Source organism: Chiloscyllium punctatum, chromosome 11 (assembly GCF_047496795.1).
Source record: "Chiloscyllium punctatum isolate Juve2018m chromosome 11, sChiPun1.3, whole genome shotgun sequence".
Classification (NCBI taxonomy): Eukaryota; Metazoa; Chordata; class Chondrichthyes; order Orectolobiformes; family Hemiscylliidae; genus Chiloscyllium; species Chiloscyllium punctatum.
Window position 1 is genome coordinate 24,976,951 of NC_092749.1, and position 27,132 is coordinate 25,004,082.

At 43.7% G+C, this 27,132-nt stretch overlaps 1 protein-coding gene across 1 annotated transcript in view; it reads right to left on the minus strand.

Annotated features, from left to right (window-relative positions):
* The window catches only part of rasgrp3 (RAS guanyl releasing protein 3 (calcium and DAG-regulated)), a 139,748-nt gene that overhangs the window by 67,906 nt on the left and 44,710 nt on the right, over nucleotides 1-27,132 (minus strand). Inside the window, exon 2 of the mRNA XM_072580503.1 lies at nucleotides 7,554-7,740. Within this exon, the coding sequence (XP_072436604.1) occupies nucleotides 7,554-7,623 (70 nt within the window). The 5' untranslated portion in view covers nucleotides 7,624-7,740. The remainder of the gene's footprint in view (nucleotides 1-7,553; nucleotides 7,741-27,132) is intronic.

Genomic DNA, 27,132 nt, shown 5'->3' on the forward strand with positions numbered 1-27,132 from the left:
TTTAAAAAACACAACATCTGATGAAATCCTGCTCCGTGCTGATCTCCTCCAACATTACCTTCCCAAGATCAAGAAAACACCATAGGCCACATTTTGGTCCCAACTATGCTGTGCGTATCCAACATCTCTATTCTCACCCCTTCCACTCATGAGTACAGGAGTTGGGAAGTCATGTTGCAACTGTGCAGGACATTAGTTAGGCCAATGTTGGAATATTGCGTGCAATTCTGGTCTCCTTCCTATCAGAAAGATGTTGTGAAACTTGTAAGGGTTCAGAAAAGACTTACAAGAATGTTGCCAGGGTTGGTGGATCTGAGCTACAGGGAGAGGCTGAACAGGCTGGGGCTGTTTTCCCTGGAGTGTCGGAGGCTGAGGGGTGACCTTATAGAGGTTTACAAAATTATGAGGGGCAAGGATAGGGTAGATAGACAAAGTCTTTTCCCTGAGGTGGGGGAGTCCAGAACTAGAGGGCATAGGTTTAGGATGAGAGGGGAAAAATATAAAAGGGGCAACTTTTTCACACAGAGGGTGGTACGTGTATGGAATGAGCTGCCAGAGGAAGTGGTGGAGGCTGGTACAATTGCAACATTTAAGAGACATTTGGATGGGTATATGAAAAGGAAGGGTTTGGAGGGATATGGGCCAGGTGCTGGCAGGTGGGACTAGATTAGTTGGGATATCTGGTTGGCATGGATGGGTTGGACCGAAGGGTCTGTTTCCATGCTGTACATCTCTATGATTCTATGATCTCTGGTCCTTCACTTTATAACAACTTAAATATAAAAGAAATAAGAGCAGGAGTGTTCCTTTTAAAGACAAAATTTGATGCTGAGCCACATTAGGGCATATCAGGTGAGACGACCAAAAGCTTGGTCAAAGTTTGAACAAATGGCTTAAAGGGGGAAGGCGAAGTAAGGTTCAGGGGATGATAGGGATCGAAGAGATTAGAAACCAGGCAGCAATGGTGGAGCAATTAAAGTTGGAGATGTTAAAGGGTCCAGGATGGCTGGGGGAAGTTAGAGAGATGGGGAGGGTTGACAGCATGGAGGAAACAAATTCAGTTGAGCTTTCTAAATGGCATTGTTTCAATTTCAATAAGTCTCTAATGTGTAGAGTTAGAGAAAGGGTGGGAGCATAGCACTAAGTCATAATGCCCATTTGGAGGACTGGTGAAGATGCGATGGACCGAACGGCTGCTTTCTGTATTCTAACAATTCTGTGATCATTGACTGGTTGCTCAAGCTGAGAGTCTTGGAGACAGGCTTGTTGTGTAGGCAAGAACAATTGCTGACTTGTTTCCGATTTAGCAGCTTGTGCCGATAAATGTCCTCATGCAGCTGGTGTTTAGAGGCTTGTGTGCCAGTGTTTTCACAATAACAACATGTGTGCAAGGATGTTTGTACAGTAATTGAAACCACTGGCATCTTTAGGAGGAATAGACAATATTCCAAAATCCACAGTTGAGCTCTGTACTTGAGATTTCAAGTCCCACAACTGCATTCCATGGCCAAACTCCTTGTTATATGAACAAGGTGGGTGGCACGGTGCCACAGTGGTTAGCACTGCTGCCTCACAGCGCCAGAGACCTGGGTTCAATTCCCGCCTCAGGCGACTGACTGTGTGGAGTTTGCACATTCTCCCCGTGTCTGCGAGGGTTTCCTCCGGGTGCTCCGGTTTCCTCCCACAGTTCAAAGATGTGCAGGTCAGGTGAATTGGCCATGCTAAATTGCCCGTAGTGTTAGATAAGAGGTAAATGTAGGGATATGGGTGGGTTGCGGGTCGGTGTGGACTTGTTGGGCCAAAGGGCCTGTTCCACACTGTAATGTAATCTAATCTAAAGGTTCTTCTCACATTCCATTTCATTCTACTGCAAAAGGGCTTAAATCTGTAAAATCTTGTTCTTGATCCATTTACAAGTGAGACCAGTTGTTTGCTTTTCCTCTGTGCGAATTTCGTATGATTTTAAAAACTTCAATAAAAATCACTTCTCCAAGGAGAACAGCCCCTCCTTTTCCAATTTATCCTCATAACTGAAGCTCCTCATCCCTGGAACCATTCTTGTAAACCTCATGTGCACTCTCTCCAATGGATTCACAGGCTTCCAGTGGGGTGGTACCCAGAACTGAACAGTGCTCCTGCTGTGGGCTAGCTGTTATCTTAACCAAGCTGAGTATAATTCCCTACTCTTGTACTCCTTCTTAATCCATCTAAGGCTCATTAACTGTTCTCTTCTACTTGACAGGTGTTGAAAGCATGCAGAAATGAAACTAAAGGAAAAATTGTTTGCATTTTTATAACATCTTCATAAGTATTAGCTGGCAGTTAGTTGGTAGCCCTCGTGCCTCTGACTCACAAGGTTCTGAATTCAAATGATCCTTTAAACAAAAAAATCCAGCCTGGCCTTCCAGTGTCAATACTGAGGGAGTGCTACACGGTTAGATGTGCTATCATTAGAATGAGAAGATAGACAGTGGCTCCCCATCTCCTCTCCTAGGTCAGTGCAAATGGTCCTACAGCACTAATTTGAAGATTAACCAGGTCCCCAGTACTCTGAACAATATCTAACCCTTGATCAAAATCACACACAAAAAAAAGAAAAGGAGATACGTCTGATAAAAGAGCACTGAGTGCTCCTTTGGGTTTCTCACACTGAGTGGAAAACTGCAGGTTTCATTTACTATTGCAGTAACGGGAAACAACCTCAGTTGTTTTGTTTAAAGAAAAGACGGCATTAAATAGAGTCCACTGCAAAACCAATCTCACTTTGTCCAGAGCAAAGGGTGCGTCTACGTTACTTTGGGAATATTCTTCTTACATCCTGCCTTAACTTCAAATGGGCCTGCTCCTCACCAACCCCCCCCCAAGACAATAGTGATCTCTTCTGTAGAAAAGACTCCCCTTATTGTGGCCACAAGGACATGTCACAGCTCATCGTTCAACGCTGGAGCAGGAAGCACTGACACGCACTGGTCAAAGAATTGTGCTTTTTTTTTAGATTAGATTCCCTACAGAATGGAAACAGGTCCTTCGGCCCAACAAGTCCATACCGACCCTCCAAAAGAGCAACCCACTCCCTCCTCTAACTAATGAACCTAACACTTTGGGCAATTTAGCATGGCCAATTCACTTGACCGACATATCTTTGGACTGTGGGAGAAAACTGGAGAACCCGGAGGAAACCCACACAGACACGGGGAGAATGTGCAAACTCCAGATTCCACATAAGTCAAAGAAACTGAGGGATCAGAACATGCTGCACTCCTCCCTGCCCCCACCCCCCATTTTATTCCATTATCGTAACCACCTTATAAGTCAGCCCTTAAAGTGCTTCTTGATGATACACACAGAGATAAATTTTATGAGGGAAGAGACAGCCTAAATAGGGCAATCCAGGGATGGGGTGGGACAATGGAGTCAAAATAGAAAGTGAGCTGGGATCTTATGGAATGGTAGAACCAGTTCAAAGGATCAAATAAACCAGCTAAGAAAATAAAAACAAAACCTGAAAGTAAACTGAAAACAAAAAAGAAGAGGGAGCAGTATGTATAAAATTCAGGGGGTTGTTCAGAATTAAGAAGGTCCAGGTTGAAAGGAGGATCAGACTGGATGGTTATTCATACAATGGTTTGGTAATATCAGGCCAATTGTTTGGTAGAAGACAGATACCGGCCTAAATCAGAATGCTGTTTTATTTACTCTAAAACAAAATTAGGATCATTTTCTTAAGAAGTTTTCACTGAAAGTCTCTCTGTCGCCACTGAAACCAAACAGCAGTTCATTGTGATTATCCACAACGGCATTCTGTCAGGCAATTTTGAACTTAGTTGTAGTTATTTTAAGTGTGGAAACATCACAGCTCATAACCAGCCAGCCACAAAGAATAGGAGCAAACTTCTACACACTCTTAATGATACATCTAACACTTACTATGTTTCCATAAACAAAAATCTCATTTCTACCAGTATCCAAACAATTGGCCTGACATTACTAACACAAAGTATGTACACGGTCTTCCAATCTAACCCCCCTTCAACAGTGACATTCTTAATTCTGAATAATCCCTTGAAGTTTTCTCCATCTTGCTCTCATTGTGTCTAGGAGTTGGGACGTCATGCTGAGTTTGTACAGGATGTTGGCGAGGCCATTTCTGGAGTACTGCATCCAGTTCTGGTTGCCCTGCCAAAGGAAGGGTATTATTAAATTTGAGATGGTTCCGAAAAGATTTACCAGGGTGTTGATGAAGTTGGAGAGATGGAGTTATAAGGAGAGGCTGGATAGGCCGGGATTTCTTTCAGTGGAGCATTGGAGATTAAGGGGTGACCTTACAGAGGTTTATAAAATCATGAGGGACATAGATAAAGCGAGTAGCAAAGATCTTTTCCCTGAGGTAGTGGAGTTCAAAACTAGGGGGCATAATTTTAAAGTAAGAGGAGAAAGCTTTAAAAGGGTCCCATAGGACAACTTGTTAACACAGTGGGTGGTTCATATGCAAATTGAACTGCCACAGGAAGTGGTAGATGCAGGTACAACATTTAAAATAAATTTGGACTGGTACATGAATAGGCAATGTTTAGAAGGATATGGGTCAAAGAGAGGCAAGTAAGATTAGTTTTAGTTTGGGAAACTTGGTCAGCATGGACGAGTTAGATCGAAGGGTCTGTTTCTGTGCTGCATGACCCTATGACCTAGTTTTCAGATTTATTTTTATCAAATGGATGAAATGAATGGTACATCAAGATTCAAAACAGCTCCTACATTTCCATCCAAATGGCTGCACCTTTTAGCTGTTGACCATAAAAGCTTGGAGGAGGTCTAGGCCATTCAGTCCTTCAGGCAGATCTGCTGTTCCACTATCTCTCAGCTGATTTGCTACCTCAACTTCATTTCCTGCCTGATCCCTGGATTGCCCTATTCAATCATTTCATGCCTCCTTCATAAAATTTAGGTCTGACATTATCAACAGAGCACATCGGTGCATGACATTGTTGTTGTAATGGAATGCAAGGCCAGACAGAACACTCTGACAGATGTTCCATCTGAACACCTCCCTCATGATTTTGAAGTTGACTTGCAAACTATTCTTTCCTCCCTATTCATCCCTCTCTGGCACCTGCAGCCCGTGTCTTTCACATTGCTGAGATCAAAAAGATTCCACTCTTCACTGTGACAGCACCTCTTTCCCAGGTCAAGGAGAAAGGAAACTTAAATACGTAATCTGATCAAAGTGGGAGACATGCAGCTTGGTAACACCTTCAATGATAAAGGGAGGTGTGGGTTAGAGGTTCTGAAGGTGGATGCTAGCTGATGCAATGAGGAGAGGTTCAGGCTTTGTCTTAAATTAAACCTGAGGCCTCATCTCCACGCCGCAAGCAAGCAGCAGACACTGAACAAGCCGACCAATGCGGCTCACCAATTCGGACATTTCCTATTTTTTTAAAAATTGTATTTAGAATGGGGCCATAACTGGTAAAGCCAACCTAAATTGCCCTTGTGTAGGTGGTACTGAGCTGTCTTCTTGAACTGCTGCTGTCCGTGTGGCATCTATACTTCGACAGGGCCGTTTGAATGGGAGTTCCATGATTGTGACCCAGTGAACGAACACAGATATATTTCCAAAATCAGACGGTGAGTGACTGGAGAGAGCACTTGCAGATGGTATTGCCATGTGCCTGCTGTCCTTACCCCTCTGGGTCGTTGAGGTCAGGGATGTGGAAGATGCTCTTGAACGAGCCTTGTTGAGTTACTGCAGGACATGTCACAGATGATAAACGCTACTGCCACTGTGTATTGGTGATGGAGGACATGAATGATTAAGATGGTGGTGGATGGGGTGCCAATCAAATGGGCTGATTTGATCCGGACCGTGATAAGACCTGTTCGACCAATAAAGATCTGCTTGTATTAGTGTCAGAGGAACAGGTAAGTCCAGGATGGGCAGGCGGTGGAATGGTCAATAAGAAGAGTACAGGTAACAGGAGGCTGCATTGGAATCCAGAGTACTTCGACTTCGTGTTTCTACATTGAAGCAAGAGAAACTGGAAAAACACACCTCTTCTCTGGTGGCTTGTAGCACTGTCTTTAAGGCTATAATTTACCCAGAACCATTGAGCTGGGTGCGCTGAATTAGTTGACTGAGTCCTGAAAGCAGGCACTAGGCCCCTGATTATACCAAGGGGCCTAACACCTGTTTCAGCAGGGTACGATTGATGACCACAACTTGCCTGATACAAAATGTATCACTGAACTTCAGAAGCAGATGGGGCAAGGAAGGTGACAAGACAATTTTGATCCAACTTTCCCTTATGTCAAACCCAACCAGCAGGCGAGTCAAGATGAAGTTTTTTCAGGGACAGACTTGTACAAGTTTACTGAGGGAAAAATGTCAAGCAGTATTTTCATTAGTGTTAGAACATGTTTTCACATGTTTATATTTTTGAAACAAATGTTTGCTATATGTCAATATTTTCTATAGTTAAGTTTTACATTACAATGAGACACAATACCACTTTTTTTTATTCCCCACCAGTTTCTTTTAGGGTCATTGGAGCCAATATTACTGGTCATTGCCAACAGAAAATGTCACCATCCTGTGGGCAGTGGGAGCAATGAAGTGTCTGGTGGTCACTCTTGGCCTCATTTTCATGTATTTACATCCGAATGCTACTTTTTTTAAGAGTAGTAATTGGAAGAGACAACCTTTTTTTGGCTGAAATGGGAGTTTTTGAAACAGTAAGGCGGAGAACTCGAAACGGAGTGGCATGAAGAGTCTTTTGACTTCAGGAAATTCTGCATGACAACAGCCCTTCGGTTAGCTGAGTTGCAGAATGTTAAAAGCTGTGAGTGCCACAGAGAGAGAAATGTAGAGGCAGAAAGCATCCACCTCTCCCTCACGCTCTCCCATATAGAAGAAAGAAATGAGCCGCAAAAAAATTAGAAGAATTCTAAACAAGAAAATACCTAGGTCCATCTGATCAACTCCTGAATTGGCGAATGATTGTCACCCTAGAGATAACAGCACATCATTGCCAAAAACAAAAGGACTGTGAGAATTTTCCACCTTGTGGTTTGATTTTCTGAATTTGCTTTCTATATTCTTTCTCACTCAAAACATAAGATTGATTTTATCAATCTTTAAATCGTTATTGAGTGTATGTATTTGGGGCTTTTGAACAGTTGTAGTTAAAGTACCTTAGTAACCCTTTCCTTGCTCTTGGTGAACTTAATTGTGTTACTCTAAATAGACATATTTTCTGTTAATGATACAACCTAATGTGTTTTGCTGCTGTCCTGAATAGAAAATTAATCAGTCAAATCATCCATTTGGCAGTCTTATTGGAAATTTTTACATTTTGGGATGGTTAAGTCATAATATAATGAGCAAATCCCTCCAGGAACCAGATTTAAATACGATACATTAAATACAGGATGACATTAACCTGAGATTTAGCAAAGATGTATATTTATTACCAACGTATGCAAGACCTTATTTCAGCAATTAAGGATAAGAATTGTGATGCACCCACATTCTGCCCCCTTTAACTAAATATACTCACCAATAGTATCGATGCTGGCATGTAACAATTCATTCAATGTGGCAGCCTTTCCTATATTAATTGATCCCATGGTCCTTCTGGGCTTATCAAAGGGTCATTTGCATTTTCCAGAACAGCATCTCAACTTGCAAGCAGCTCTCATTGGCACACAGGTGAGGCCTTGTCTCAGAACCAAATTAGTACCAAACTAGGAAAAGAAAGCACATAAAACATTAAACACTATTTTGCCAATACAGTACTCAAATCTTATTTCCAGTTCTAAACTTTGAAGGGCCTCTATCATTGCTCACTTTATATTTTAAAGCATCATGTCAGGGGAGCCCGAGAGAAGGTATTTGTGTAAACATCCTAATCTTAAAGTTCTCAAATCCCTCAAAGGCTTTGCCCCTGTCTATTTCTGTAATCTGTTCCAGTACTACACACCTCCAATATATTTGTAATCCTTTAACTCAGGCCTCTTTTACGTCTCCAAATATAATTGTACCAATAATGGGGGCCATGTCTTCAACTGCTACGATCCAAAGCTCTAGAAATCCCTCTCCATTTCTCTCCTAAACTCGGTCACACTCTCTTCCCTTAAGTCACTTCTTAGAACTCATGTGTGTGACCAATAAGCTTTCAGTCATCAGATGTAATACTCCCAGCTGTGACTTGGTGTCTTTCTTTGATTTAATATGTCCTGGTTACATCCTGGTAAAGACATCTTGAAAATTATTCCAAATTCTGTCCCTCATGACATTCCTCCCTCGTGTCACCAGAAACAGAGACAGTTCATTGCCAATGCTTTACGACAGTTGTCACTGAAGACCCCTGAGTTCCTCCAGCAATTTCTGCTTTTGTTTCAGATTTTCAGCACCTGCAGGGCTTTGTTATTATTTTCTGGTAATTCTGTCAGACTTGTGGGTGGCACGGTAGCACAGTGATTAGCACTGCTACCTCACAGTGCCAGAGACCCAGGTTCAATTCCTGCCTCAGGCAACTGTCTGTGTGGAGCTTGCACATTGTGTCTGTGTGGGTTTCCTCTGGATACTCCGGTTTCCTCCCACCAATTAGGTGAATTGGCCATGCTAAATTGCCCGTAGAGTTAGGTGAAGGGGTAAATATAGGGGAATGGGTCTGGATGGGTTGCTTTTCGGAGGGTCGGCTTGGGCCGAAGGGCCTGTTTCCACACTAAGTAATCTAAATGTAGCTGTACTAATTGTTATCATGAGTTAAATATTCCTGTCATCTAATAATCATACCTCTTCCATAGATAATCTACAGTGGTACATCCACTAACACTATATAGATCCAAAATAAAAGGAAATTCAAAGCAAGAGTGCTGTCAGCAAGCCATCACAAAACAGCCCTTACCCAGCACCAAACACTGGTAGAAATGACAAATACCACAGGGTGGGAGAAAGTGAGGAGTGCAGAGGTTGGAGATCAGAGTTGAGAGTGTGGTGCTGGAAAAGCGCAGCAGGTCAGGCAGCATCCGAGGAGCAGGAGAATCAACGTTTTGGGCATAAGCCCTTCATCAGGAATGGGGCTTGTGGGCTGAGGGGGTGGAAAGATAAAAGGGAGGGGGTGGAGCTGGGGGGTGAAGGTAGCTGAGAATACAATAAGTAGATGAAGGTGGGGGAATAAGGTGATAAATTGGAGAGGAGGGTGGAGCAGATAGTTGGGAAAGATTTCCACTGAGGTCATGCAGGACCTGGGCTTCCTCCATCACCAAACACTAACCACCCGACGCCTGGAGGAAGAACGTCTCATCTTCCATCTTGGGACCATGCAACCCCACGGCATCAATGTGGAGTTCACCAGTTTCATCATTTCCCCTCCCCCACCTTATCCCTGTCCCAAGCCTCCAACTCGTCACTGCCCTCTTGACCTGTCCATCATCTTTCCTATCCATCCGCTCCACCTTATCACCTTCTCCCCCAGCTTCATCTACCTATCTCATTCCCAGCTACCTTGCACCCAGCCCCAACCCCACCCCCCTCCCATTTATCTCTCAGGTCCCTGGCCCACAAGCCTCATTCCTGATGAAGGGCTTTTCCAGCACCACACTCAACAAATACCACAGGGTACCAGGAGTAGGTATCTGGGAAAATACTATGGCTTTGTGTCCTGCTCCAGGATCCGCCCTCTCAGGAGGGTGTGAAAGATTATACAGCACTATTTTGAAGGGCAACTATCCCTTTCCTCAAGCAATTACCACAATGAAACTAGTTATCTGATCATATTATTTGTTGTGGGAGATGGCATGGTGGCTCAGTGGTTAGTACTGCTGCCTCACAGCACCTAGGACCCAGGTTCAATTCCAGCCTTGGGCGACTATCTGTGTGGAGTTTGTACATCTCCCCATGTCTGCGTGGGTTTCCTCCAGGTGTTCCAGTTCCCTCCCAGTCTGAAGATGTGCAGGCTAGGTGAATTGGCCATTCTAAGTTGTGCACAGTGTTCGGAGGTGCATTAGTCAGTGGTAAATGCAGTGTAATGGAATGGGTCTGGGTGGATTTGTTGGCCCTGTTTCCACATTGTAGGGATTCTGTGATAACATTACTACATAGATTACACTTTAAATTGCAAAGCATTTTGTAGCATTCTGTGGTCATGAAAGACATCATATAAATGCAGATATTTTCCTCTTTGGATTTTGTGGAGTATTATTCATAAACAGATACTGAGACACCCAGTCAAGACGCTCCTGAATATGCCTTGTGCCAAAGATCTCATGATAGGCTTTAGGCAAATTTCTAAAGATGGAATGTTCCATATCTTTGCAGTTGACCTTTTCTGCACAAGTCAGCTTATCCTAATTAAAGGATCTTTCTCAGTTGCACTGTGATTGAAATAGTACATGCCAGAATTTCTCTGCAGAGATTAAACTCACAGCCAAATCTGATTTGACAGCATCGGCCTAGCATTGCGTTCTTATCTTGTAACTTAATGGCCCAGCTCTTCCAGTCAGCACTGACAATGCACACAGCAACACTGCCCACAAAGACTTCTGCGATGTGACCCTTTGTACAGACATCCCAGGAGAAGGAGGCTACCGAGCCTAAGGTAAGATAGATGACAAACAAACACACTCCCAGAAGAACAGATGATGAGACTGGCTTGATATTCTCAAGAATGAGAGGTGATCACTTTGAAAGCTACAAGCTTCTTCCAGGGCTCGACAAAGTAAGTAAGGACATTGTTTTGGAGCCAGGGCCTCAATGTTTGAAGATTGATGGTTTCCTGATTGCTCCTGGATCAGGCCGCTCTCCCAGGTGACCCACATCATTTCCCCTACCTTCCCCAAAACAGAGTGAGCTGAGCAGAGGAGATTGAAGCCCCAGCAAGCACTCAAAGACTGCTGACCTTTGAACTTTATTTTACTAGGTTATACATTAAGAAGGACTTTAATATTAACTATTACCTTATTATCTTATTTTTCTACCTATTCTATGAAGGCCTGTAATGCTTAACTATTTAAACGTTGTTTCTTTTACTACTTTTGTACCTAAGGTGGTGCCATGTGGTGACATTAGACACTTTTCACTGTATTCCCCTATTTGAGTACGTGACAATAAAATCTAAATCTAAAAAGAGGGAGCACACGTATTAAAGTGTCACTTCCCATTCAATGATCTAGAAAGTCAGAGCAAGCTGGAGCAACTTGTTCAGTTTCATCATTCTCCCCATTCCCAAATCTATATTAATAAAAATAAATACACTACCAGTACCTCTTCCCATGAGGAGACTGCAAACAAACCTTCAGCACCTTCAATAGAATCATAGAACCACAGAATCCTTACAGTGCAAATAGAGGCATTCGGCCCATCAACAATGTTCTGAAGAACATCCCCCACCTAGACTCACCTCCCCCATCTTATCCCTGTAACCCTGCATTTGCCATGGATAATCCACCTAGTATACACGTCCCGAGATACTACAGACAATTTAGCAAGGCCAAGCCAATAACCTGCGCATCTTTGGACTATGGGAGGGAATCGGAACACCTGGCAGAAACTCATGCAGACACATTTTAATCATCGTAACTCACTGTGTAAAACACATTCTCACCCCCCTGTTGATTAATTTGTTGATTACTATGAATTTGTGATGGTTACGTTTTTTTCCTTTCCACAGGAAGGAGGTGGATAAGCAGCTCTCAGACTGATCTGAAGAGGCAGCTTCAGCTGAACGGAATGGACATCCACTGGATCACATGCAAATTTTCTCCATTTAAAACCTGGAAAGACTGAAGCCATTGTCCCTCCTCGCTAGCTAACCAATTCCATCTGTCTCCCAGGCAACAACCTAACATTTAGCCAGTCTCTTCACAACAATGATGTTACATTCGATTCCAAGTTGAGCTCCCAACCTCATTTTCATTTTATCACTGTGACTGTCCATTCCCACCTCTACAACACCACCCAACATCCACCCTATCACAGCTCACTTACTGTTGAAATCCTCAAGCAGGCCTCTGTTATCTCTGGAATGGATTATCCCAATGTACTCCTGGTTTGTGTCCCATATTCCACCCTCTGTAAATGTCAGGTCATCTCAAGCTATAGTGTCCTTGTCTTAACTCACAGCAAGTCCCATTTCCCTGTCACTCTGTGCTTCATGGCTTACACTGACTCCTGGTCAAACAACGCCTTGCCTTTCCAATTCCGATTTTGTTCCCACATCCCTCCGTGGCTTCGCCTCTCCCTAACTCTGTAATTCCCTCCATTTAAAAGGTTCCCCCAATAAAGCAAATGGTAAATGTGCAAAATCTGCCCCTAGTAAATTTGTGATCGATAGAAGAAATTTTGTTCATTGGTTTATTTTTCAATTCATTCTTGAGATGTGGACTGGGTCAGCAGCGTCAACCACATTGCTGAGAGTCTGGAGTCACATGTAAGCCAGACCAGGCGGGATGGCAAATCTTTCCTCCCCTAAAGAACATGTGTAGTGAACCAGATGAGTTCTTACGACAATCAACAATGATTACATCGTCGCCATTAACTCAAGATATTTACTGAGCTGAATTCAAAGTTCACTATCGGCCATTATGTGATTCAAAATCCCTCAGAACATTTACTTGGGATTCTAGATTACTATGCTAATGACATTAAGGCTTTGCCTCCCCCTCCCCATTGGGTTTTTAATTTGACTTGTTTAAGTAGATTTAAATGTCTGTCAGTGTTGCTCAGTACAAAATAAAATTAGCAAACAGGAAATAACTGAGGTCTGAGTAGATTGAGAGTGTTTATTGAAACCTTTCCATTTCTATCTGTTGAATCAGTTAATAGTCTCATCGCTATAGCCACTGCAGAGCACATCGGTTCTAAATGATGCAGGTCCTAATCCATGACCCTATGGCTGAGTTGGCTGGTCATAGCCTCAGGAGGAAAGTCGGAAAAAGATTATTGATCGAATCCCCTATTGCTATAAATGGTAAACAGATAGGAATTCAGGATGGAATGTTATCTCCCTCATGCTAGGGTTAAGGATGTCACTCACACTCTTGAGGTTATTTGGGGGGCAGTGGGGTGGGCAGTGAGATCGTGAACAACATAGATGGAGAAAGGGCTAAGATTGTGCAGGCAAATTTAAGGAAACTAGGCAAAATATTCAACAGCAAGCAAGGCTTCACAATGTAGGAACCAGATTACTCCCTAAAGGATACACTGGTGTAAAAAAATAAGAGGACAGAGCAGATAGATGTGTGACTGAAGAGATGGTGCAGGTGAGAGGGCTTTAGGATCTGTGGAATCTGTGACTGGGGGAGATAGGAACCGTACCAGCCAGAGAGATGGGGAGGGCTTTAACTAAGTTGACGGGGTTGGGTTCCATGATGCAACATTAGAGAGGAAAATCAAGGCAACAAAGAATGGAGAGCACTGGACTATGAACATAAGAAATAAATGCAGGGGTAGGATATTCACCCTGTCAAGGATGTGCTGCCATGCAATCAGCACATGATAATATTTCCCTGATCCCAATTCCTCTTTGTGTGCCAGATCCTCATAACCCTCAACTCCTGACATTTCAAAAATCCATCTCTCTCTTCAAATACATGCAGTCAATCAGTCGGCCACCACAAGAAATCTCCTCTGCAAGATGGCATCCACATAGCAACTGCATCTCAGCTCCTGGCCTGGAGCTCATTCACTTTCTTTGTTGTTTTTTAATTTTGGTTTTTTTTTGGCTCTCACTTTCTTTTTTCCCCTCTTAAAAACCTTTTCAGCATCTTCGGCAAGGAGACAGTGAGCCCGGACTCCCAGGGAGCCCAGCACGGGGAATAGTGAACCCTCAGAGAACCCGCGATAGCAGCGAGTGAGAGATGGTGCTGGACTGAGGTGACTTTGACGTCGGTGGACCCCGTGCAGGACTCGAGGTGGTGACAGTGGTGAAAATGTGTTGCTGGAAAAGCGCAGCAGGTCAGGCAGCATCCAAGGAACAGGAGAATCGACGTTTCGGGCATAAGCCCTTCTTCAGGAATCTTATGCCCGAAACATCGATTCTCCTGTTCCTTAGATGCTGCCTGACCTGCTGCGCTTTTCCAGCATCACATTTTCAGCTCTGATCCCCAGCATCTGCAGTCCTCACTTTCTCCCCGTGGTGACAGTGGTACCAGCTTTCAAGATGGCAGCGATGGCAGGGTTGGTCCGCGGAGAAGGTGGTATCCCCAATCGGGTCGGAATTGGGAATGTTGGGCTTCAGCTGTGGTGATGCAGTAGGCCTGAATCGGTAATCGGACTGACTGGACCAGCCGGTACATCAGCAGCGAGTACATCAGGTGCTCCTGGCAGCACAGCAAAGGTGGCCCTGGAGGAGGTTACCTGGAATGAACTGAGGTGTGGAGGAGTTGGTGAGCCTAGACCCTGTTGTGCCCATCCCCCTGCCGATGTCGAGTGGGGTACAGGAGGGGAGGAAGAACTGTTTTTGCTTGTATTCTGTTTGTGTCTTTGTATCTTCTGCAACTCAATGTGTTGCCGCAGCATGGCAATATATTACACTTTTGACTGTATTTGTTCATTAAATACAAATAACAATAAATTGTTCATGCATCTCCACATCTACCTGGTATACAGAATTCCAGATATTCACTGCACTGAAGAAATTCCTTTGTATCTTAGATTTAAATGGATGTCCCCTTATTCTATAACTATGTCCCTTAGTTCGAGTTTAGCCCAGTACTGGAAACATCTTCTCAACATCTATCTTGTCAAACCCCTTCAGAAGCTCTCATGTTTCAAAAGGATCACCCCTCGTGCTTCTAAGTGCTAACGAATAAAGGTCTAACCTGTTCAGCCATTCCTGCTAAGTCCACCCATTCATCCCAGGAATCAACCGTTGTGGAGAAGCTCACAAATCTTTTCTGAACCGACTCCAATGCCAAGACATCCTTTCTTAAATACGGGCACCAAAACTGTACACAGCACGCCAAATAGGGGCCTGACCAATACCTCGTAAGTTATAACAAGACTTAAGAGAAGTTGAGGACTTCAGATGCTGGAGATCAGTCAAAACGTATGGCACTGGAAAAGCACAGTGGGTCAGGCAGCATCCGAGGAGCAAGAGAGTCATCTGTCCTGCTCCTCGGATGCTGCCTGATCCGCGGTGCTTTTCCAGCGCCACATGTTTTGACTGTAACAAGACTTAAACAGGGCCATTGTTAAACTTCAAGCTCTAAGCAATAAAGACCCAAATTCAATTTTCCTTCTTAATTACTTATTGCACCTGTATGTTACCTTTCTCATGTTTCATGCACAAGAACACACACATCGCTCCCCGCTGCACGTTTTTGGGAGTACCTTTTCATTTAAACAAGGGACTGCCTTTTGATTCTTCCCAACAAAAGACATTGACCTCACACTTTCCTTGATTAAACACCATCTGCCTCAGTCTGCCTATCTAAATCCTATTGCTGGTTCTTTCTGTTCTCATTCACCACATGGCCTCACCTATTTTTCTATCACCAGTAAAATTGGATACATTACACTCTGCCCTTCCAAGTCATTAATATATAGTAATTAATTGAGGCCTTATGTCTGATCCTTGTGGCAATCTGCTAATTACATCTTTCTAACCTGAGAAAGACCCTTTTATGCAGATTCTGTGTACTAACCAACCCTCAATCCATGCTAATACATTATCCCCCAATGCTATGAGCTCTTGGCTTATGCAATAATATTTTATCTGCACCTAATTAATCTGAAGTCCACAAAAACTACGCCTACTATTTCCCCTTTACCAATTCTGCTTGTTATATACGCTAGCTAATTTGACTAACATTATTTCCCTTTCACAAAACTATATTGTCTCTGATTGTGTGTGAAGCTTTCCTAAATGTCCTACTACTTTTACTAAATAATGGATCTTAACATTTTCCCAAAAACAGATGTTAGGCTAATTTTCCTATAGTTTCCTGCTTTCTGTCTCCCTCTCTTTTGAACAGGGGCATCACATTAACGGTTTTCCAATCCACTGAAACCCTCCCAGCATTCAAAGAATTCTGGAATATTCTGGACAATATTTCCATTTTCTTTGCAGCCATTTAATTTTGCTTAAGAAATCATTAAAGTGGTAGTATTGATTGAATGAATATAAGAGTGCTGGAAAGAAAGAATGTAATCAAAATACCAAGGACAGAGGCTATTTAGTTAAAGCGAGCAAACAATAAATAGAGGTACTAGTATTTGGGAGATTCTCTAGATCATCACCTCGCAGGAAAGATATAGAACAAATTTACAAGGAAATTACAGCAAGGTAAAAAAGTACTGAATTTGATTTACTTATCCTAATAGAACCTGGGATAGTAATAAGAACACAAGAATCAGATTGTGGCTTCTAGTCCACTTTCCTGTTCATCCCTTATGACCCCTGACTTCCATGTCAATCGACATCTCAGTATTGGAAGCTGGGTCATTGACCATATTCAAGGCTATCTGGGAAAAAGAATTCAGACTAAAAACCCTCAGCGACAATAGTTTTGTCCTAACCTCTGGACTAAATGGAAAATCCCTTATTTTTAAACAGTTGGAAACTAATAGTGTAAAACGTTGAGACGGTCAAGAGCTTCTTGAATGTATTCAAGAGAATTATTTTGATCAGTGCGTTTCTGACCCAAAGAGGAAAAAGGCATTTTTGGATCTGACTCTGGAGAATGAGGTCAAGTAGATCAGGCGGAACATTTAGGAGATAGTGATTATAATATCATGTGTGAATAAGCTATGAGAGATGGCAAAAAGCAATCCAGATTCAAAGTAATTAATGGGAAATGGCCAATTTCAGTAGGAGAGCATGGATTTAGCCAATGGAAGCAAGGGTTGGGAAGCAAAACTGTAACCATGTAAAACAGGAACAATGGACTGTCTTCAAAGAGGCCTCAGTTCGCATACAGATCATATACTTTTCCACAATGAGAAGTACAGAAGAAACAAAGCCAGGGCTCTCTGGGTGATGAGCAATAGAGAATAAGATGATCTGGTTGAAAAGGTCATACAGGACAGATGTCAAGTCGATAATATAAGTAAGAAGCAGGAAACAGCTGGACAGTCAAGTACAGTATAGCTTTTCCCCCCCCACCCTTGCCCAGAAACAGCAAGGCATCGCAGTAAAGGCAGAACTGAACAGATTGATCTCCACAGTTGAAGACAGGTGGTTTGAATATCATCTCATTAGTTTGAATAAACAGCTCCAACCACACATGCTTACTCTGAAGAGACATGACAGTACAATGAAATGTAAACAAATTATAAAATCCATGTTAGATTATCGCAGTGTGCCCAAAGATGTCAAATGTCCACTAGAAGGTGTATATCCAACATTGGAGTTTCAGAAATCTGCCAATTAACTCTGCTTCTGACAGGTCTTCCTTTAAAAAGAAAAACAAAAAGGAGTTCAAGCTCTGAGCAGCTTTGTGGGTTCCAGACCGGGCTTTCATACAACAGGAAATTGGGGAATATGGCACTGGAAACGCACAGCAGGTCAGGCAGCATCTGAGGAGCAGGAGGGTTAACATTTCAGGCATAAGCTCTTCATCTTGCTCCTCGGATGCTGCCTGACCTGCTGTGCTTTTCCAGCACCACACTCTCGACTCTGATCTCCAGCATCTGCGGTCCTCACTTTCTCCAGGTATCGGGGGATATCAGACATTCCAGTTAACACAGCACTTCAGCAGTAGGTAACATGAAGTTATCATAAGTAGGAAGATTAGGAATGGACTAATTAGAGTCCACAAAGACTATTTTACACAGGGAGGCAGAGGGTATGGTTAAACTAGGAAATGAGAACCTGACACCTGTCCTTACCAAGGGAGATGTCGCCAAAGTCATAATGAAGAACAGCAGATTGTGAGAACACTGACTGGGTAATCATCACTTAAAAATAGAGAGGCTGGCTGTATTTAAATTTGATAAATCAACAGGACCAGGCCAGATGCATTACTGAATACAGAGGAAAGCAGGGGTAGAAATTGCAGAAATACTGGCTGTAATTTTCCAATTCTCCTCAGACACAGGAACACTACCAGAAAAATACTATTTCTTTCAAAATATAAAGGGTTCAAGGAAATACTTGGCATACCAAGTCAGTTTAATCTTGGTGATAGTAGAAGTTTTCAGAAATAATAACCTGCGGCAAAATTAAAAGTAACTTGGAGAAATGTAGGTTAATTCAGGAAATCATTATGGCTTTGTTAAAGATTAATTTTGTATTTATTTGATTTGATTGAGATTTTCGACGTGGTAAAAAAGAGAGAGGGCAGATGAATCACTAAGGTGGCCATGGATGTCCAAAAGCATCTCAAAGTGAACACTACAAGCATGTCAGCAAAATGAAAGCCCATGAAGTAAAAGGATTAGTGATAGTATGGATATGAAGGTTGCAGAATGGCAGCAAGCAGAGTCATGGTCTCGATTTTCCAACTTAGAATGTATATAATGGAGTTGCCGAGGAGTCAGGGTTAATATCGCTGTTTTCTCTTGATCTGTATTAATGACCTTGACTTGGATATGCAGTCCGCAATTTCAAAACTTGAAGTTGACACAAAACCTGCAAGTATCATGAATCGTGAGGAAGATACTGGGAAATCATCAAGAGGATATCAATGGGTTGGTTCAATGGGCAGTTACATAGCAGCTGAAATTTAACTCTCGCAAAGTGATGGATTTTGGCAAGAAGAGCAAGGGTAGGCAGTATAAAATATAGCATACAATATTAAACGGGTGTACGAACAAAGGCACCTGGGTTTACAGGTGCACAGGTCAGTGAAGCTGACAGGACAGATTGAGAAAGTGATTATCAAGACATTGGAATGACGTCCTTGAAAAATACAGGAGTGGGGCAGAAAAGGAAGGAAGGTCTGGTGAAGCTGCATAAAAACACTGGTTGCATCTCAACTGGAGCATTGTGTTGGATTTTGGGTGCCACACGTGAAGGAGGATGTGAAATTGTTACAGAGGGTTCCAGAAAAGCCAACAGCGTTGGTTGCAGGGAAGGGAGACTTCATGAATATTGATAGATTAGGATTAGAGAAACTAGGCTATTTTCCTCTGAGAACAGAAGGATTTAGAAGAAATTTGATAGAGTTGTTCAAAATCAATTGGAGTCTCTGCAGAGTACACAGAGAGAAACTGTTCCCACAGGCCCAAGGCTAAAGAAACAGGGGACACCGATATAAGATGAATAATAAAAAAACTAAAGGTGGCATGAGAAAATACTTTCTTTTAAAAGAAGCAGCTCTTATGATAAGAGCTTCAGAGAGAGCTGGATAATTGTCCAAATGGGAAAACATTGCAGAGCAGTCGGAAAAGGGGCGAGGGAGTGGGATTTGTTTAGTTGCACTTGCATATTGCTGGCATGGACAGAACAGGCTGAATGGCCTGTGCCACAACCAGATCAAGATTCTACATTAATGAATCTGTGTTAAAATCAGAGAGAAGGTGAAGTACTAACCATCCAGTTAGTGTGGGGGAGCAAGGGACTGCAGTGTTGGATCATCAGGAAAGGACATACCTGTTGATTCTCTTTTTACAAAGCTTCCTGGGGACATCATCTGGACAAATGAGCAATGACAGCAGTACATATTGCTTTATGACATTCCTCGACACGACTTCTGGCCAGGGTCCAGGCTAACATTAGGAGCTTGCCTGATCACCAGTCAGAAGGTGGACTGAAAACAGAACTATCATTCAATGCCTCGATTCAGACCACCAGTTTCTGCAGATACTAAGCACTTGCATGGTTTAGAGATTCAAAAGTAACTCCCCAGGGTGTAGCTGACTTTGTGCAGAGGGTGGGCGAGTGTTGCATGAATTACACAGATGCCAGGACAAGTGGTCTCAAAATTGATGGTGCATTTGGAAAGAACTGCTGTCTTTTTTGGGAGTGTAAATATGATGACAAACTGGCAACAGTGACTGCAGTGTGTATTTCTAGGCGCACATGCAGCCAGTTTCTGATCAAACTTGTGCTACACATAAAGGGCAGACACTGAAAATAAAACTTTTTTCTGTAAAATTGACCCAAAAATATTCAACAGCCTAGAACTCCTGGAAAGGTTTGCTAATTTTGCTTCATTGCTCTTGCACATCCTTAAGAAAGTTTGTCAGTTCAGAAAATAAATGCACTTACCAGGTGCAAGAGACTGTTTCATCCCCCACTCCACTGTCCAAGGGAGCAGCATGTTTCCTAACTCCCCCAGTTGTATTGATGTATTGAAGCTCATAGACTTTAAACTCTTTCTACTCGTTGCTAAGCTGCTGCATCATGTGATGTCACGATCTAGGCATGTCAATTATGTAAGCTAAAGTGAGCACCAGAAGACTCAATTTGTGCTCAAAATAGTTTGACAGAGAAAGACACAAACACTGACTCACAGCCCACTGACATCCCGTGAGTGAAACAGATCAGGTCAGGCACAGTACAGGGGGAGGTAAATGGTGTACTCTCCTGCAAACTGATACCTAACACTTTACATACAGCACTGCTGCACTTTCAGTGAGTTACTCAAAGAACAAAGAGCTTCTCAACAGCTTGTAAATGATTAACCTTTCTCGTAGATGCAAGTTAGAGTCAAAACACTGCAGCTATTTAGATACTCACACAGAAAAACATCACCCGTGCCTGTGGTCAGGCCTGCAGCTTTACTCCCCAGCCCAGTAAACATCCAGCTGGGGCATACTACAATTTCTTCGCTTCTAAAGCTCTTGAAAAGTTTCTCATTAAGTATAAAAGACAACTGGTTCCTTTAGCGGGAGGTGTATTACTCAGAAGCCAATTAAAAAGCTCCTGTTGGAACAGGGGAACTTGAAATGCTAATTATATTCAGTTTAGCCCCAGACTCTCAACAGCATGAGAAACAATGAGCTACAAATAGTGAATCTATTTTACAGGCATTCAAACCTTGTTTGTACAGATCATAAAGCTAAATGTCTTTTCACACATACACACACACACACACACACGCACAGAATTGTCAAATGTCCATTTTATGTTTATTTTATGACTGAATGGTAGTAATTAGGTAAACCGATGATTGAAATCATTGTTCAATCATTCAAACACCTCTTACTCCTGTTACATCCACCAAAATGAAACTACTTTTTTTACCAGTCTAGAGCTTTTTTTTGTGAGATTTATCTGACAGTTTGCTGTCCATACGGGGAGCTCTCCAGCACTCAACTAGCAAGGTCCTTTTGATGCCAGTTTCTAGGGCATAGTGGTTTAGCACTGCTGTCTCACAGTGCCAGGTACCTAGGTTTGATTACAATCTCGAGTGACTGTCTGTGTAGAGTCTACACCTTCTCACTGTGTCTATGTGGGTTTCCATTAAGTGCTCCGGTTTCTTCCCACAGTCCAATAAGTACAGTTTAGGGTAGATTGGCCATGCAATATTGTCCATAGTGTCCAGGGTTGATAAGCTAGGTGAATTAGCCATGGGCAATGCAGATTTCCAAGGATAGGGTAGAGGGATGGATCTGGGTGGGATGCACTTTGGAGGGGCAGTGTGGATTCAATGGACTGATTGGACTGCTTCCACACTGTAGGTATTCTATGATTTACGGCTTCTCTCACCTCCAAAGAATGGATCTAGATGTTCGGGACTAGGTTTTCGAAGCTGTTTATCAAAGGAAATTTGGATTCCAGTTAGAGAGGTGGAGCTATTCCTGAAAAATATATGCCCAGCTTCTCAGAAATGAGGAATACCCATAGCCTGGAAATACTCCTCAGTTTACCTCAACATTTTAAGGTAAGAGGAGAAATATTTAAAAGGATCCTGATGGGCAAATCTTCACACAGAAGGTGGCTCACATGTGGAATGAGCTGCCTGTGGAAATGGTAGAACAGGTACAGTTACAATATTTAAAAGACATTTTGACAGATTAGATTAGATTACTTACAGTGTGGAAACAGGCCCTTCGGCCCAACAAGTCCACACCGCCCCGCCGAAGCGCAACCCACCCATACCCCTACATCTACCCCTTACCTAACACTATGGGCAATTTAGCATGGCCAATCCACCTGACCTGCAGATCTTTGGACTGTGGGAGGAAACCGGAGCACCCGGAGGAAACCCACGCAGACACGGGGAGAATGTGGAAACTCCACACAGTCAGTCGCCTGAGGCGGGAACTGAACCCGGGTCTCTGGCGCTGTGAGGCAGCAGTGCTAACCACTGCGCCACCGGTTGTGGGTAAAACATTCTGAAGTTCACTAGACTAATATCTTTTAAGAAAGAAAATCTGAACTTCCCTGGCCTGTGTGTGACTCCACACCATAGTAATCAGATTGCCTCTGAAATGATCTAGTGATCAATGCAAGCTGCAATTGGAAATGGATAACAAATGCTGACCTTACCAGCAGCAACCACATCCCATCAAAACACACACTTATTAAAATTGTTACAGAGGCATCTCCAACAGATGTGAGTTATCACCCCTAAAATGAAGAGGTAGTAAAGGATGTGGGTGTTGGTACCTCCACCAGACATGCCTATGTTACAAGTATCGAACGATGTTCTTGCAGTCGATGGTAACATTTTGACGCAGAGCCCCAGTTCAGCCTAAGGCTGTTTTCAGTGACAGACAGGTACGTCCAGCTGGGTCCACACATCTGGGGGAGGGCATATCTGTTTAGGGTGACTCGATACAGGTATCCCAAGAACTGCAGCAGTAACAGGCGCAGGCAAGGTCGAACCCAGCACAGGGGGGGGGGAGGATTGAATCCAGGATGAGGTGGAGGGAGATAGAGCCCTTGTGGGGTGTGTGAGCTCAGCATGGCTAAGCTAAATAATACTGTTAAACCTTTAACTTTATTTTTCTACTTTATGCTAAGATGGACTGTAATGATGAATTTTAAAATTTCCTTATCTTCTTCTTTGTAGCGAAGATTTTGTACCTTAATTACGTTTGCACCGATGATGGCACTGAGAATGGTGGAAATGTTCACTTTTCACGGTACTCCTGGACTTGAATGCACATAACAATAACATTTCATTCTAATTTTAATTCTTCTTCGATCTACTTCCACGTCAACCATGAAATCTTGCAATTGATATAAAACTGACCACAATCACAAACTTTATTTTGATCTCAAACTCAACCCACTGAGCCACAGTTTGCACTATAGGACCACCTTCCCCACGGCACAGACAGAACCACCTTCTATACCGAGACAGACAGAACCACCTTCCCCACGACACAGACGGAACCACCTTCCACACCCACAGACAGAACCACCTTCCACACCAGGACAGAACCACCTTCTATACCAAGACAGACAGAACCACCTTCCACACCCACAGACAGAACCACCTTCCACACCCACAGACGGAACCACCTTCCACACCCACAGACAGAATCACCTTCTATACCGAGACAGACAGAACCACCTTCCACACCCACAGACAGAACCACCTTCCACACCCACAGACAGAATCACCTTCTATACCGAGACAGACAGAACCACCTTCCACACCCACAGACAGAATCACCTTCCACACCAGGACAGACAGAACCGCCTTCCACACCAGGACAGACAGAACCGCCTTCCACACCAGCACAGACAGAACCGCCTTCCCCACCGGCACAGACAGAACCACCTTCCAGACCGACACAGACAGAACCACCTTCCACACCCACAGACAGAATCACCTTCCACACCCACAGACAGAACCACCTTCCACACCCACAGACAGAACCACCTTCCACACCCACAGACAGAACCGCCTTCCACACCAGCACAGACAGAACCGCCTTCCACACCAGCACAGACAGAACCGCCTTCCACACCAGGACAGACAGAACCACCTTCCGCACCGGCACAGACAGAACCACCTTCCACACCCACAGACAGAACCGCCTTCCACACCCACAGACAGAACCACCTTCCCCACCGGCACAGACAGAACCGCCTTCCACACCCACAGACAGAACCACCTTCCACACCCACAGACAGAACCACCTTCCACACCCACAGACAGAACCACCTTCCCCACCGGCACAGACAGAACCGCCTTCCACACCCACAGACAGAACCACCTTCCCCACCGGCACAGACAGAACCACCTTCCACACCCACAGACAGAACCACCTTCCACACCCACAGACAGAACCGCCTTCCACACCCACAGACAGAACCACCTTCCCCACCGGCACAGACAGAACCGCCTTCCACACCCACAGACAGAACCACCTTCCACACCCACAGACAGAACCACCTTCCACACTGAGACAGACAGAACCGCCTTCCACACCAGGACAGACAGAACCACCTTCCACACCGACACAGACAGAACCACCTTCCACACCCACAGACAGAACCACCTTCCACACCCACAGACAGAACCGCCTTCCACACCCACAGACAGAACCACCTTCCCCACCGGCACAGACAGAACCGCCTTCCACACCCACAGACAGAACCACCTTCCACACTGAGACAGACAGAACCACCTTCCACACCAGGACAGACAGAACCACCTTCCACACCAGGACAGACAGAACCACCTTCCACACCGACACAGACAGAACCACCTTCCACACCTACAGACAGAACCACCTTCCCCACACCCACAGACAGAACCACCTTCCACACCGAGACAGACAGAACCACCTTCCACACCCACAGACAGAACCACCTTCCCCACCGGCACAGACAGAACCACCTTCCCCACCGGCACAGACAGAACCACCTTCCACACCAGGACAGACAGAACCACCTTCCACACCAGGACAGACAGAACCACCTTCCACACCCACAGACAGAACCACCTTCCCCACGGCACAGACAGAACCACCTTCCACACACACAGACAGAACCACCTTCCCCACCGGCACAGACAGAACCACCTTCCACACCTTCCACAGGTACATGAACAGGAAAGATTTAGAGGAATATAAGCCAAACGCAGGCAAATGGGATTAGTTCAGTTTGGGAAACCTGGTCAGCATGGATACGTTGAACCAAGGTTCTGTTTCTGTGCTGCATAACTCTATAACTCCTCTCTTCCTAAACATGACGTGAGTTTTACACTCATAGTCTCTTGAACTCAGTAAAGAATGCATGTATTGTCATTCCACAGAGTCATGATATTCTAGCATTACCTCTTCTTCCTTCATTTAATCCTATCGAAATACAATTGACCACTTATAACCACCCAAAATGTACTTTTAACTGATTCCTCCCTGGAATGCTGCCAGCGTTAAAAAGTCCAGCATTTTCTGCCCATCCCTGAAAGCCCTTGAATGAAGTGTCTTCATAGGACATTTCAAAGGACAGTTAGGAGCCAATCATGTTGTTGTGGGTTTGGAGTCACACTTAGGTAAGGTAAGGAAGCAGATTCCTTTCCCTAAAGACAATTAGTCGTGCCATAAAACTATCTCTATATTCCAGATCTATTAATTGAATTGAATTATTATTCGTTGTCATGCTAGGATTTGAATCTTTGGAGCACTCATAATGGTAAAACGAAGAAAGTCTCCAAGAAGCAGTCTGGCAGGTTCTGTGGAGAGAGAAACACAGTTAACATCTGAAGAAGAGAGTCAGACTGGACTCAAATACCTGATGAAGGGCTTTTGCCCGAAACGTTGATTCTCCTGCTCTTCGGATGCTGCCTGACTTGCTGTGCTTTTCCAGCACCACACTCTTGACTCTGATCTCCAGCATCTGCAGTCCTCACTTTCTCCTACTGGACTCAAACTCTGTTTCTTGCTCTCCCCAGATGTACTCGATAGCACTTCTTGTTTTTTTTTGGTTGTTTCAGATGGCCAGCACATTTTATTCCTTGGAGCATTAGCCTGGGCCAACAGACCAGTGGTACTTCCACTACACCTCTACCTTCTCCAATATTGTTCATGTATGAGCCTACTCTAACCAATAAATGCTCTCAGTAATTTGACCTGGCTGTTAAGCAAGCTGTTTTGATATCCATCCTTATGTATTCAGCAATAGGCCAATCATCTCCTTGAGCCTCTTCTACTGTCCTATGAATTTAGGACATCTCTTCCCCCTTTCCACCTCTTCCACCAAGTCATCCAATGCAGAGACTGAAAATCCTGGAGTCACAGGTTGCAACATTCCTCACTGTTTCCCAGGATAGTTTCACTTTCTGTGTGACACCCGACCCTTTCTACAGTGACAATGCACCTCTCAATGAAAGTTAACTTTAATTAGTGCCACGAAATTACCATTTCGGGTTCCCTGTTGATACATGGACCTACTGGACTCAAGGAACACAACCAAATTTATGAAACTATTTTCACAATGTAACCATGTCAACCTTGGTACAATTCTGGCAAATGTACTTGTTCCAAGACCAATGATGTGTGATTCTAAAACTAGACACAATATACCCAATAGGATCTGATCTTTACATGTGAAGCAATACCTCCTTACTGCGCATTCCAGCACATTTTAAAGATAACGACCAAAGGTTTTTAGTCTTTGTGTACACAAACACCTACATCTCCACAATCCTCATAGTATCTAGTCTCTTCTCATTAAGAAAATATTCCATTTTGTCTTTCTTGGCTCCAAGTAGGTGACATCACACTTTCCCGCACTGAACCACGTCTGCCATAGTTTGCCCACTCACTTATCTATGTATGAATGTATCTAGAAAACAGTTGTCACAGTCTACCAATGGCTGGGAACTCTGCAGCAAAGAAACTCACCTTCTGACTCCCAAAACCTACTCACCATCTACAAAGCATAAATCTGGAGGGTGATGAAATAATATTCACTTGCTTTGAGGAATGCAGCCCTAACTACACAGAAGAAGCTCAACACCAAACAGCCCATTAAACTGGAACCAATCCATCCCCATTCAGCATTCACTCCCTTCATCACCAGTACACAGTGGCAGCAGAGTGGACCACTTACAAGGTGCACTGCAGTAACTAGTCAATGCTCCTTCGAGAGCACCTTCCAAACATGTGGCCACTACTCTCTAGAGGGTCAAAAGCAGCAGATACACTGAGTCACCACCATATACAAGCTCCCTTCCAAGCCACTCAGCATCCTAACTTACCATTCCTTAACTGTCAACAGCTAAAAAGTCTGAAACTTTCTTCCGAACCACAATATGGGTCAGACTCAATCGAATCAATCG